This window comes from Ascaphus truei, chromosome 4 (genome assembly GCF_040206685.1).
Source record: "Ascaphus truei isolate aAscTru1 chromosome 4, aAscTru1.hap1, whole genome shotgun sequence".
NCBI lineage: Eukaryota > Metazoa > Chordata > Amphibia > Anura > Ascaphidae > Ascaphus > Ascaphus truei.
This window is the reverse complement of record NC_134486.1, coordinates 377,817,615-377,831,838: the sequence shown is the minus strand read 5'-3', so window position 1 is coordinate 377,831,838 and position 14,224 is coordinate 377,817,615. Positions and strand designations below refer to the sequence as shown.

Genomic DNA, 14,224 nt, shown 5'->3' with positions numbered 1-14,224 from the left:
CCGCAAAACATATGAAATCTTATTTTTAATAAGTCAGTTCTGCAGTATTAGACAATAGTGGCTTTTTTTTATTGAACTCTTATTGCTATTTTTAATGAGTTTTAATATACTGAGCACCTGTGATTTCTATAGCAGGTTTTAGCACATTTACACAGCAGTGCAAGACATTTCCTGTTTGTGATCATTTGTTGCCAATGCTCCCAGCAGTTTGAGCTGTAAACTGAAACAATACTTAGAACCCCAACTGGTCAGGGCTTAAGGATATCCCCGCTCCAGCACAGGTGGGTCAATCAGCGGCTCAATCATTGGGACTGACCCACCTGTGCTGGAGCAGGGATATCCTTTATTCTGCGTCCCCGCTAGTGCTGAGTGGGCTGCGCTTGGCGAGGTGTGTGTGTGTATATATGTCTGTCTGTGTGTGTGTGTGTGTGTGTGTGTGTGTGTGTGTGTGTGTGTGTGTGTGTGTGTGTGTGTGTGTGTATGTATGTATATATATGATAATACACACTGAAATACCGCTCAATACAGTAAATAACTGGTGTCCACAAAACTGTCAGTAAGTAATATAGATAATACTCAACAGTGGTGCTAAAGGTTGAAGTAATATTAAACCAACAGAGAAAGCAACCTTATAAAAAGCACACGGACATACCAAGCAAGTGTCAACAAAGATTTTATTAAAGTGAATAAAAACAAGGGATACGATTAAAAGATGAGGGGGACTCAACTCTACCAAGTCTGTATACCTTGAGGCAAGGGTCTAAACATAGAGCCAAATCTGACACCCGAAAAAACACACAGGGAGCTCTGTTAAAGCACACATGTGAAAACCTGTAAACACACTTAAAATGTGTGTACATCACAGTGTATACATCACCACTCAGCATACGGGTGTCACGGGCAACAAGTTGGCCAAGGCCTCATATCAGGAAAGAAGAGGTAGGGGCCCCCCTTAACAAACTCCCACTCCAACGCGTTTCGACTTGAAACTGTCTTTTTTTGGGAGATCTTTTAATCTTATCCCTTGTTTTTATTCACTTTAATAAAATCTTTATTGACACTTGCTTGGTATGTCCGTGTGCTTTTTATAAGGTTGCTTTCTCTGTTGGTTTTATATATATATACAGTGGTTGACAAATCACCAAAAAATCTACTCGCCACACAAAAAAATCTACTCGCCACCTAGTACCAAACGTGTGCTGCTTTGGCCAATATTTACTCGCCCGGGGGTTAAATCCACTCGCCCGGGGCGAGCAAATGTATAGGTTTGTCGAACACATATATATATATATATATATCTGTCTGTCTGTCTGTGTGTATATATGTCTGTCTGTGTGTATATATGTCTGTCTGTCTGTGTGTATATATGTCTGTCTGTCTGTGTGTATATATCTGTCTGTCTGTGTTTATATATCTGTCTGTCTGTGTGTATGTATGTATGTGTACACACACACACACACACACACACACACACACACACACACACACACACACACACACACACACACACACACACACACACACACACACACACACACACACACACACACACACACACACACACACACACACACACACACACACACACACACACACACACACACACACACTGTGTGTGTGTGTATATATATATATATATATATATATACACACACACTGTGTTTGTATATATCTGTCTGTGTGTCTGTGTATATATATGTCTGTCTGTGTGTGTGTATATGTCTGTGTGTGTGTGTATATATATATATATATTATATATATATATATATATATATATATATATATATATATATATACACACATACACACACACACACACACAGTGTGTCACATACGGGTCTGTGTGTGTGTATATATCTGTCTGTCTGTGTGTATATCTGTCTGTCTGTGTGTATATGTATGTATGTATGTACACAGTGTGTGTGTGTATGTATATATATATTGGTTGACAAATCACCCAAAAATCTACTCGCCACACAAAAAAAAAAATCTACAATCTACTCGCCACCTAGTACCAAACGTATGCTGCTTGGGCCAAAAGGAGCTCGCCACGATGTTAACGCCACTCGCCCGGGGCGAGCAAATGTATAGGTTTGTCGAACACTGTGTGTGTGTGTGTGTGTGTGTGTGTGTGTGTGTATATATATATATATATATATATATATATATATATATATATATATATATATATATATATATATATATATATATATATTTTGTGTGTGTCCCATGCGCGGGCACACACGCTCACCGGCGCTTACATAAACACATTTTTCATACTTACAAGCGCGCTTAGCTTCCCCTGCATTAGCTCTCCAAGCATGAGCGCGCTCAGCGCCAGCGGGGACAAAGCCTAATAACTGACCTGTCGGGGTTCCCCGAGGACTGGAGTTGGGAAACACTGATATAGATCATCCCAGTGCAAACCGAAGCATGGGATAAATGAAATGTGTATAAAAATGGCCATGAATGTCTCCAGATTATAAGAGTGTGCATCTTGTCCTCGATGTGAAAGTTCAGTCGCACTGTTTTTAAAGCTTCACGTCAATATTGGTTTACTTTTTTAATATGCTACGTCTTCTATTGGGTAATTTTTAAATCCAAATCCTCTGTAACCGGTGCTTCTCAACTGAGGGGCTGCAGTTCTCTGGCTGCAATAGGTAATAATAACTTTATTTCATATAATAACTCTGTGTCCTTTGCACTTTTTTTTTCTCTCTCCATTTTGGGGTTTGGAGCTTGCTACCCTTTTATTTTTGAACTTTAGTCCCTTGATTTGTTTTCAGAGCCCCCGGGTGTTAGATGGCGATTCCCATAGTGGAAGTGCATGTTCAGTATTGTCACGTTAAAGAGGTCATTCCACTTGGCTCAAAGGGAGAGAGAGTGCATGTAAACCCCTTCATGTCATTGAATGCCTGAAAAGGACCAAAGAGAGCGTATGGGAGTCGCCTGTTGCGCTCGTAATAACGGGAGCTTTTATTTTTTTGATCTCTTGTTGCAGGCCAATTGTGAATAGTTGTTTTTTTTGTTTTTTTTTTAAATTGTTTTGTAATTAATGATGGCGGCATTATTAGTTGATCAAGTGGATAAGCAATCAGTAGAAGAAGAGAATGACATGGACTGGAAGAAATCGGAGACGTTACATTTTTCATAGAGATAATGGAAAAGAATGACGCAAGGCAGGGGTGCTCAACGCCATTCCTCAAGCCCCACCCCCCCCCAACAGGTCAGGTTTTCAGGTTATCCCTGCTTCAGCACAGGTGGCTCAATCGGAGGCTCAGTCAAAGGCTGAGCTTCTGATTCAGCCAGCTGTGCTGAAGCAGGGACTGGTTGAGCCACCTGTTTGAAGCACAGGTGTCCTGAAAACCTGACCTGTTTGGGGGGGCTTGAGGATTGGAGTTGAGCTCCCCTGACGTAATGGATGATTTGAATCTTGCTACAGAAGTTCGCTACATAGAAACGTAGATCATTTGTTAAACGTTGAGCTGTATTGCAGGCCTCTTTCACAGCAGTTAATATTTTGCCAGCTATGTGGAACTCGCCCCTTTTTAAATGCATACGATTTGTCTTTATGAAGAATAATGTTCATTTTTATTTTATTTTTTGCTTCTTTCAAAATGAAGCTGTGTTGGCTGTTAGCTGCACTCCTGAAAAGCAGAACGGCAGTGGGTGGGGGCTCCTTGTTTGTGGAAGGGAGGACAGATCTTGGTGAAAAATGTGACTGCAAACCAAAGGGGAAGCTAAAGGAAATCGAAACCACCTCCAGTGCCATCTCAGGGACTTAACTCCCATTCAAGTCCGTTTCAGCCGACTGTGGTGCGATCTTGCTGCTTTGAGCTTATTCCAAGTCCCTCAAAGGGGAAATTGAAGCCATTTTTTCTCCCCTTTTATTTTTTTAAATACAGAATTGAAGCAGGGGGTCTCCGGAGCTGAACACCATTTCATCTCCGGGGACCCCCTAATTCTGGCGACGCAGACCTTGAAAGGGGGTGCTGGTATCTCCTGCAGTTTTGTGCTTTCTTGTCACACGGGCCAATAGGAAGCCGCACCGGATGATGTCACAACTTCCTATTTGCCTGCAGGGCCCCGTAGCATTGAAAAGCAGATATATAGTGAACCCTGGAGTGACTACCAGTACCCCCTATGGAGGTGTCTCTGAAAGCAGGGGGTCCCCAGAGCTGAAATCATGGGTTTCAGCTCTGGAGACCCCCTGCTTTAATTCTGTATTAAAACAATGTAAATCTGTAGTGTGTGGAACAGAGCACAGCCAGCGGCTTCCAGCTTTGAAAAAAAGAATAACCAATCCCAGGCAAACTCCACGATTAGCAGATCAGCTGTTTAATGCAAGCTTCCACGATACGGGCTCTACATGAACACACCTACGCGTTTCATGCCCAAGCACTTTATTTGCCTGGGATGTGTTATTCTTTTTTTCAAAGCTGAGAGTCACTGGCTGTGCTCTGTTTCACACACTGCAGGTCTGGATTTATACCAATGACAGACTGTACGCCGTGGATACTGTGAGTGTTCCTGCCATGTAACGGGTAATGGGCCAAAGTGCCATGTAATTACTCCTGTTTCAATTGGACATTGCTACATATACTGAGGATTATGCTTGGGTGTATTCTCCTGTGTCGTTATTTGTTGTAGTCAAGTGGACACCACTAGGCACATGTCCTTCTCAGTCTCTCTTAAATGTGTATTATCTGGATTGAACACTACACTCACATCTGGACATTTATTGGATTTATCTACAAGTTTACCATAAAGCCATATCTGATTTTTTTTTGAGCACCACTACGCCCACTGTCGAATTAAAACAAATGTAAAAATGAAAAAGTTTTGCAAACTTGTTAAAAATAATATATATATATAATATTGTGTATATATCTCAGTGCTCGTTACTTTGTTAAATCAGTCTGCCAAGTTTAACATCAATATTACACTGCCCTCCAGTTCATTTTGGGTTTTGGGGGCGCTGCACCTTTACATTTGTAGTGTCGGGCATCTCGCAGCACCCATATGCTGCAGGCCTTCCACCTTTGACCATGTGATCCCTGGTATAGGGATGACATGGCTGCGTTGGGCCTCAGAACTAAAAAACAGAGGCCTTCCATAAGGAAACATGAAAGTGATGTCCACTGGTAGTCACAAACACCCCAGTGTACAGTTTCCTTGTGATATCTAGTGGACATCCATAGGGCATCTTCAAGGTTAAACGTTTGAGTGCCCTGTTTCTGTAGGGCATGCACTTTGATCCTCCTTAACCCTTGTGTTGGTGATAGTTAGGGGAAGCACACACATTCTGCACTGCTGTTTGGAAACATATAGTCCCTGTTTTTTCTTATTTCCCAATGATGCTAAATTTTGATGACCTGTATTTACTGTGGGATTTTCAAAAACCAGTAGGAAAAGATGATCCAAAAAGATTTTTTGCTTCTTGTCCGTGTGTATTTGGGGATGTATCCAACATTTGAATGTAAGCGTGAAACATAGTGCTCAGTACAAATATTAGTTGCTATGACTGCTTCCCTCCCAAAGGTTTTATATACCTAGCATGGGAGGGTAGATTTATTTTTTTCTTATTGTGTTGCTTTTGGCATGTTGAAAGTACATAAACGTGCCCAATATTATACATGGTGGCCTATTCGTTTTCATGGCCACATGTTTACTTAATAAAAATAGATCGCTGTGTGACAAGAACTATCTCCCTTACTGTCTTTGCTAGAAGGCCGTATGAAGTATTGCAGTGTAATAATACCTCCTTGTTTCTCAAGCTTTTACCTGCCAAAAAGTTCTGGGAGCCCGATGATCTTGCAAGAGATGGACAGAAAGGGATGTTCCTCAGTGACGAATGGAGAGAGAACGCATGGGGAGCATCTCGTAAGTTTGCTTTTCTTTGTTTCCTTCGGACAGCCACCAATGCTTTTAATCGTCCACCCCTGGTGGGGGCTTTATTTCATGCTTGTGTTTTTAAGCACGGCGGGAACAAAGCGTTATTTTCAGCTTCTGTGGACAACTTGTTTCTTGAAATACTTACTAGCATCTCTGCCCATCCAATGGAAACACAATAGCTGTTACAATATACAGTAGCCGGTCCCGCTAGTCAATAGGCAGCTGCAATGGCTTCCTTCTGGACAACCATTTCAATCGCCATAAGAAACCAGGAGGCAATACCGGTAACTTCCCCGGTAAGTATCTCGGAGAATGGTGGCTCCCCAGTGCTGAACATGAACATGGTCCCAATCCTGTTTAAAAAAAAAAAAAATGTCAACTTTCAGCAGAATTGCTGCTTAAAATATATGATGGATATTGTGATTTGTCTGTTTATTTTCAGTAAATCGACCTTTTCTTTGGCAAACCAGACCTTTTTGTTTAGTTTACAAATGCAATTGGTTAAATGGTTGTTTTTCCCACCTATGGATAACATTTTAAATGTAACAGCAATATTCTAGAAAGTTGGGAACCTCCTATTGCACCTGCAGAGAAGCTATTCTGGCAAATAGACCAAGGTATCGCCCACCATGAAATCCTCTAACACTGCCTATTCTCAACAAAACCATGCAATATTGTATGTCCTGTAATGTTTTTGCAGGCTCCTCTACCACTGAAAGGTACTGTTCTTTAGCACCACATTAAAAGTACAATAAAGTAAAAACACTGGTACTTGGCACAGTCATTTTAATCTGTTCTGTCCACTAGAGGTAATCGGAGATTCTCTGAGAAACTTTTCAGCCGGCGGACATTTTACTCTGCCATAAATTTTATTTTGCTCTTATCTTTTATTTAACATTTAAATACAAAATAAAAAAAGGTTTGCTGTAATGGTAATTATGTGTAATATGGAAAGCTGTTATTTACTTTTTAGCCCCATTACACTAATGCGTGGATATGTTGTCTGGGGTTCCCGAAAGTCACTATTGTTTTAAAAGGTCCCGGCGTATGTTACATCTTGCATTACATTGTAGGACGGGCTGAACAGGTTTTCTAATCTTGCCCCAAAAGCCTCAGAAAAGCTTCACATTGAAGCAGCAATACAATAAAAATCCTATGTGCTTTTAAATAATCAGTTGTGCAGTATAGGATAACACGTGCTGCTTTTTAAAAAAAAAAAATTATGACATCCCTCCTCCTCTCATTATGCTCTTTTTAATGAGTTTTCGTGTATTAAGGTTCCTTGTGTTGCTATAGCAATCATTTCACAGGGCACCGCACTTCCTCATCTGAAACAGTCAGCCATAGTGGGCACCTGGGGAAGCAGGGTCTTTGCCGATCGATCCGCAGGCTAGGTAATTGCATTCCCTTAAAGCTGAGCAACTGCTGCATCTATTAAAACATCACAAAATATAAAATTGCTAACTGTATTGCCACTTTAGCACAATGGGCACCACAAAATATATACTTCATAGTGCGAGACTGCTCCTTTAAAAAAAAATTCTAATCAAAGTTAATATATGACAGATGTATCATTGTTTAGTCATAAATCTATCACTTTTTGTGTGTGCGCAGGTGATCAGATACCCTGCGGTCAGAACGTTACAAATGCCCAAGAGGTATCAGACTAGTCATTGTAGTGTTGCATCATAACCAGGAATGACTTCATTGTCTCAGTACAAGTTAACTGTTAACCAATGGCTTCCTAACTGAATTCTCCATTCTGTTTGTGAAGACATTCACTGCAGATGTGCAGCAAAGATGTCAATGTATTCCCTCTCCAGCAGTGACTGGGTTAAACCTGCCCATACAGTAGCTGCAGAGAGCTGAAGTACCATGAGTCGTGTGGGGGCAAAAATACTCAACACGCCAGTGTTTTCCATAACTGTATGGATCACGAGTGAAGCGTCATAGGCCTCTATGTCGTTTTTGTATTTTTTCCAGTGCTCATCTTGGCATAAAGTTATGCGATCAGGAATGACTTTTGAGCAGCTTGGAGATGAGATGAGTGTGTGCAGAAGAGGGGAAGGTGACCATCTTCGGGCTCTGTACTGTGGGACCGGTGCTCTTTATTAGTTGCATTTAAAAATGTTCTGAAAGACAACGTGCCTCTTTGTTAGATGAGCCAGATCTGCAACAGGGTTAGCACTCCAGGGTGCTAAACAAAATGATTATTGCTTTAGGTAAATTACAGGAATGGTCATGAATGTGACGAGTACAATTTAATGCCAAAAAGGGCAAAGTCCTGTACTTGGGGGAAGCCAACCCAAAAACAGAATACAGGAAATGGGCCTGGGAGTTTATTTCAACAGAATGAAAACTGGAATCTGCGCTGATCGTCTTTAGTTTGTGTTTTGACGTTCGGATCTCTCCTTGGCGTTTCCAACACTGTTTTTTATTTTTGAAATCTTATGATCTGTTTAGGACATACTGTATAAGCGTTTAAAATATTACATGTCTTTGAGATTAAAATCCAGCTCTCCCCAGAGACCAGTGCAATGTAACCTAAAGATAAAGGTTATTAGGCCTGTTCTATAGTGCTCGCGATTCCTCCGCCGTGCGCGGGTGTCAATCATATTTGGCTGTGTTTGGCATCCGTTTGTATAGATGGGGCGCGCGCGCACGGCCGTGAGCAGTGGCGCGGCAGGCAGGAGAAAGTATAACGAAAAATTATATTTTCGCGCTGCTGCCGAGCCGCAGGCCAATCAGAGCGCGCCCTAACGCTGTGACGTCATAGCCACGCCCCCTTGCCGCCCGCGTCACCGCCTGCAATATCTAAACGAAACGCCCGCGCAACGTGCACCCGCGACGCTGTGCGCCTGCGCGCGCACTATAGAACAGCCCTTAGAAAGAACAGGACATGCTCGTGGGGCGCAATACTGAAGCGTGCTGCTTTTTAAAAGTGGATAAACAATGTAGTAACTTAATGGTGAAAGGCCATCGGGATGCTGGGCGGCATAAAGAGAGGTATTGGCAGGAAGACCTCACCTAGACTTCAGTTCTACAGATCATAACTCCCAAAGGCCTTTAATAAGAAATTGTGCAAAGGAAGAGGGCTACATCCTAAAATGTATCTGGAAAGACTAAAGGTCTTGCACGTGCACAGTTTGGGGGAGGGGGGATAATATATTTGACATTTTCTAAGGCTTTCAACAACGTACAGAAAGGTAGAGTATTTAAAAGAAAGCAGTGTTGGAAGAGGAGGCGCGGCAGGCTAAGGGGAAATGCGAGGAAGTGCTACTTTACGGAAAGGGTGGTAGATTTGTGGAATGGCCTCTCAGCAGAGGTGGTAGAAGCTAAAACTGTGAGGAATTCAAACATGCTTGTGATGCACACGGTGATCCAAAATCTGAAAGAAAACCGCATCTAATTGGTTCAAAGGTTTTACAGAAGATTGGGCGAAAATGGGCAGACTATGTGGACCAAGTGGTTTTCATCTGCTGTCAAACTCTGTTACCCATGTCCCATGGTTTAAAAGTAATACACTTTGCCCCTTTTTCATTATTTAAAACTAGCCAGCAATCTGCCATCTAATGCTGTTCCTTTGTTATATATACCAGCTGGAAGAGTAGAAAAACTTAGTGTGCACTAAATAACATTTACAGTTGAGCCTGCGGTTCAGCATCCCCTAACCTTTTATACAGCAGCTCAAACCATATTTAGTTGCAGCATGACTAGTGGAGGAGGTACGGCCCTGTCCTTCCTGCAGCTGTTACACTAGCCTTTAAATGCTGCTGTTGATACTTGTTTGGGCCCCCCTCTTGGTCTGAATAGTTGACCTGCCACTCTAAGCTATGCAATCTTGGTCGCATACTGTACGCAGCAGACTGAATCTTCTGTTTAGGGAACAGACGGCCATAAAACAATATTGTACATCTCTCCAATATACGCTGCTGCCATCTAGTGGTTAGTAATCTCAGCAGTTTCCCTGCGCTCTCTCCCTGCCTGGCCGCAGCCCAAGTGCTTCTGGAAGCAGGGAGTCCTAGGAGCTGCTCCGGAGACCCTCTGTTTCAATCCTGTAATTAAAAAAAAATGCAATGCAGCCTGTTATGTTGCTTTTAAAGCCGCAATATTACACTTGTTATTTCTACAGCATTGAAGCCAGGGCACGTCTAAAGCGAAACCATGCTACTTGTAGCTCCAGGATCTAGTCCTTCCCCGTTTCAAGATATACTGGTGTAGATAGAAAGCCGAAACGGGTTACATTGCGGCTTCTTATTGGCTAGCGTGGACCCTTAAGATCTGGTGCTCCGTTTAGATTTCCCTGAGGCCCGAGGTGAAACGCCGGTAACTACGCCGGTAAGTCGCGCAAACCTAGAGCTACAAATCGTGCCGTTTAGCTGCACACTGGTTAAAGAAAAGAAATTTTTAAAAGTTGCATTAAAATAAAGCCGCAATTCTCCCAGAATTGAATAAGAGCTGTTTGCTGTGGTCTCCAGCCTGAAAAAGTTGGCTGGCCATGCTGATGCCTGATACATATTTTACATACGTGCACCACCAAGAACGCCCTCATCTCCACCCGAGCGTTAGTTGTAAGCCCCTTGAAAGGTAGCCCGTACCAGGCATGGGTTAAGTATATTCCTCCCTACATTTCATATTTGCAGTGCTGTCATACGCTTTATTTATTTTTTTGCCAGAGGGGCCTGAAACACATTGCATTTTTCTAATCGCTCAGCAAATTGATTAAATGATAATACTGTGTTGTAGGAGCAAGAGTTACTATTGTTGGCACAAATCGCATGAAAATATCTGTGGGTGCCTACTAAACCAGCACGCCCTGCTCATGCAAATCCAGGAGAAATACTCGCAGGAGGCAGACACCTTGCAGGGAAAATATGAGATGTATCATTCACTCCATGGTTAAGCAATTCAAAAATGTCCTAAAATACACAGGAGAAGACGAAGCACAATTCTGCCCTTTCTAAGGTGTAATCATCTTTTTAATCGTTTACCCAGGGATGCTCAAGTTTTCCCTTCCTCCCCTCCATAGGTCAGAGTTGTTAATCTATTATTGCCCAGCCATATTGTAATGGATTCGGGGTCTGTGGGTGCTTCACAGTGCTGGTGGTTTTCCTTTGCCGCTAAATCCCGTACCAGTATGTTCTGTCTGATTTTCTTGCAGACCATTCCATGTCCCAGCCTATTATGGTGCAGAGGCGACCTGGACAAGGTTTTCATGGAAACTGTGATGTGAACTCTGTCCTGTCCCCTCGGTCGGAAAGCGGTGGCCTGGGAGTGAGCATGGTAGAATATGTTTTGAGTTCCTCCCCTGCCGATAAACTGGACCCACGATTCCGGAAAGGAGCCTACGTGAGTACCTTGGTTTCTTTAGACAAACGGGGAAGCTTTGTTCTCGCTTCCTCTGCGAGCAGAAGATGGGCGGGCTGTCTTTTATTCGTTTTCTTAATACGTTGTCACGCGCCTTTAGTTTTTAGCAATACAAAGAAAGGTAAAGTAAAGGCAATTTATACAAAACACACCACTTATCACTGAAGTAGTTTAAAAGTTAATTCATAGATTGTAGGCCATATTTACTAAACGCAGACAGTGAGCCGAAAGGATAATTCCAATCTCAGGAACACAGTCCAAGTGGCAAATGGTCATTGAGAAGTCAGGGTGCCTGTTTCCCAGTTGGAGGCTGTTGCTGTACGTTATTGATAATAGTGAAAATGCTTCAAAAACAGGTAGCACCTTGAATTGTTGCAAGATTTATTGGTCATCGGAATGAAAAAAATAGTGTCAATGACCTCACCAAAGAGAAACTTCTATCAGGGCTCATCTGAAAGAACCAGCTCCCCTCCTGTCCATTCAGTGTCTCCAGCGATGATGCCCGCTGTCCTCCTTGCCTCCGTAATCGTGGGGGTCCCGGTGTTAGTCGAGTGACTGAAGCAGTGGATGATTCTGGAGAGCAGACTGGTGGCTCGTGTGCGTTTTGAGGGCCTAGCTGCTGCTTCGTTAGCTGAGCTAATCGCACAAGCTTAAACAATCGAAATGTTGGCTAAGGTTGCTGACGAAGCGGCTGCTATGTCTGCAAAATAAGTGGGCTACTGATCTGCTGCCCCGAGTCTCCCACTGATGTCAGTCGACTAGGCCTAGGAATGCCGGAACTTGCACGATTACAGAGGCAATGAGGGCAGCTGGTGTTGTGGAGATGCTGGAAGGGACCTGGTTCTTTCAGAGAAGCCTTGATACAAGTCACTGCTCTGTTAATGCATCTTTAACCTTTTTATTTAATCCTTGTCGGCTTGCGCCATTTGTGGTGCTTCCTACTTTGCACTTGGGTTTCTACGTATTTACTAACCGTTGTTACTCCACAAGACACCTTTCAAGCATTTTCACCCTTCAAACTGCCGCTGATAAGGATGGTGATCTGACGTGTGTATGACTTTGACTGAAGCTTAGGAGATGGCAGAGCTGGCCATGCTTCAAACCTAAGCATTATGTGCACATTTGGTGTTTAACCATGTCTACTCAGCCAATCTAATCATTTCTGATAAAAGCCGGCTTTGCTTTGCCGTGTTCTAAAAACCAGGAAAGATAAGTCTCCTTGCTCTGGAAGCCATGTCTAGCTGGGGTGCTACAGGTGTAGCAAGACTGTTTTCGGCACCGTTGCAAACTATGAGAACGTGACTCCCCCTGGTAATGGATGTTTTTTTTTTTGTGGGGGGGTCGGGGGGTCCGATCAAGAAACCTGGACCACCCACAGCGCGACCGCGGCAGCAACAGCTCCCGAGCTGCGGCTTTAAGCTTTTTCAGTCGCGGCTGCAGAGATGGCAAGTCTCGCTACATCGGTAGATAAATTCTTGTTGCTGATTCAAAGCAGCCGTTCTACCAGCTTTTTTATTGTAGAAGCATGTGTCATTCGCCTAGCCTGTGCTTTCTGCTAAACGTTGTAGCCTACAAAATGTGCATCTTCAATGACATTTTCCATGCAAAGTTCTTATTGCTGTACTCGTGTAGCTCTGCTGTCCCAGCAAAATTTACGGCTATTTTTCCTACCTTCCTTCCGTCTTTTAGGGTGCTAGAGATTCTGAGTTGCACGAACTAGAAAAGGGAGAGCAAAAAGGCAAAGCTTCTCCATTTGTGGAGGAAACGAGACGTGATCTTAAATCTGCCGATGCCGACGACGTCTCTAAAATAAACGGCAGAGGATTGCCCAACGGGATCGATACAGATTGCAAAGAGTTTAAGTAAGGATGGAAATAATTCTGTGACCTCTGCAGTATGGTATATTTAATCATCGTTACTATACCAAATTGTTATGCAAAGATTGATTTTTTTTTAACCCCAACAGCAAACCAGGTCACCAACAATTTCAGAATGGTACTCGTTAAAAAAAAAAATTAATTTAAAAGGTGTTTTTGTTTTTCCTCCTCGTGGTATATCCCACAAACTGTTTAAAAGTTTGCTGCCTTAATCTGGTAGGGATTACATTGATCAATATAAAACAAGTGGTTTGGTTTCAAACTGTCGCTTTATAGGATACACCATGTTTTTAAAAGTGATCTTTCAGGCCTGCCCATGGCCCCTTCTGCCCAATGGAGTTAAAGTTACTTGTACAAAGGTTTATTTGCAATGTCTTTTCAATTACTCATCTGATCCATAGATGGTTTTATAAGGTTAAACATGCAGTGGATCTGAATAAAAGATTGCAGTAGATCAAACGAGTCATTTTATTACTGGTCTAAGTACATAGCACAGAATATGTTCAGGAACTCTAACTTTATCTCCGTCTGAACTGTGCTGTGCTGACTTTGTATGCAGTGGGTAGTTTACATCCACAAATGTTGTTACAATTGGTAACTAACTTACAATGCAGAAGTCTAGTACTTTACATTGAACCCGTTAATTTTTAGCCTTAATCTTCTGTTTTGCTCTTTTTTACAACCCTTTTAAACCTTGAATGTTTTGTGATCAATAGGTGATGCGTTCCCGCTTTCTAAAGTTGTGAATAAATAAGTTGCCCATTCACTTGTTTAATGTCTGCAGATTACACCGTTCAATTCCAGTAATATCCATTTTTAGCCAGGTCTCCAAGCCTATGTCCAACTCTACAAAGCTGCTTAAATTGTAAAATGTGCAGCTGTGGCTCACTCAGTTCCGATTTGTACATTACATATTTAGAGGAGAAACGTTTAATGTCTTTTCCAATTAGGATTTTTCTATAAATAAATCTGTGTGCTTTAGAACTGTTCCATGAGACAGCTTTTGCCTTGATGTTTACTCCTGTTCACCCTTTCCCATCCCTTCCCATAGGTTTGCTTGTGTATACAGTAAATGTACTGAGGTG

General features: G+C 42.4%; 1 protein-coding gene across 9 annotated transcripts in view; it reads left to right on the top strand.

Annotated features, from left to right (window-relative positions):
- The window catches only part of PUM2 (pumilio RNA binding family member 2), a 101,826-nt gene that overhangs the window by 35,898 nt on the left and 51,704 nt on the right, over positions 1-14,224 (top strand). For all 9 annotated transcript variants that reach the window (XM_075598440.1, XM_075598432.1, XM_075598439.1 and 6 more), the window contains 3 exons: positions 5,778-5,883; positions 11,057-11,244; positions 12,952-13,124. In XM_075598440.1, coding sequence (XP_075454555.1) covers positions 5,778-5,883; positions 11,057-11,244; positions 12,952-13,124 — 467 coding nt within the window. The remainder of the gene's footprint in view (positions 1-5,777; positions 5,884-11,056; positions 11,245-12,951; positions 13,125-14,224) is intronic.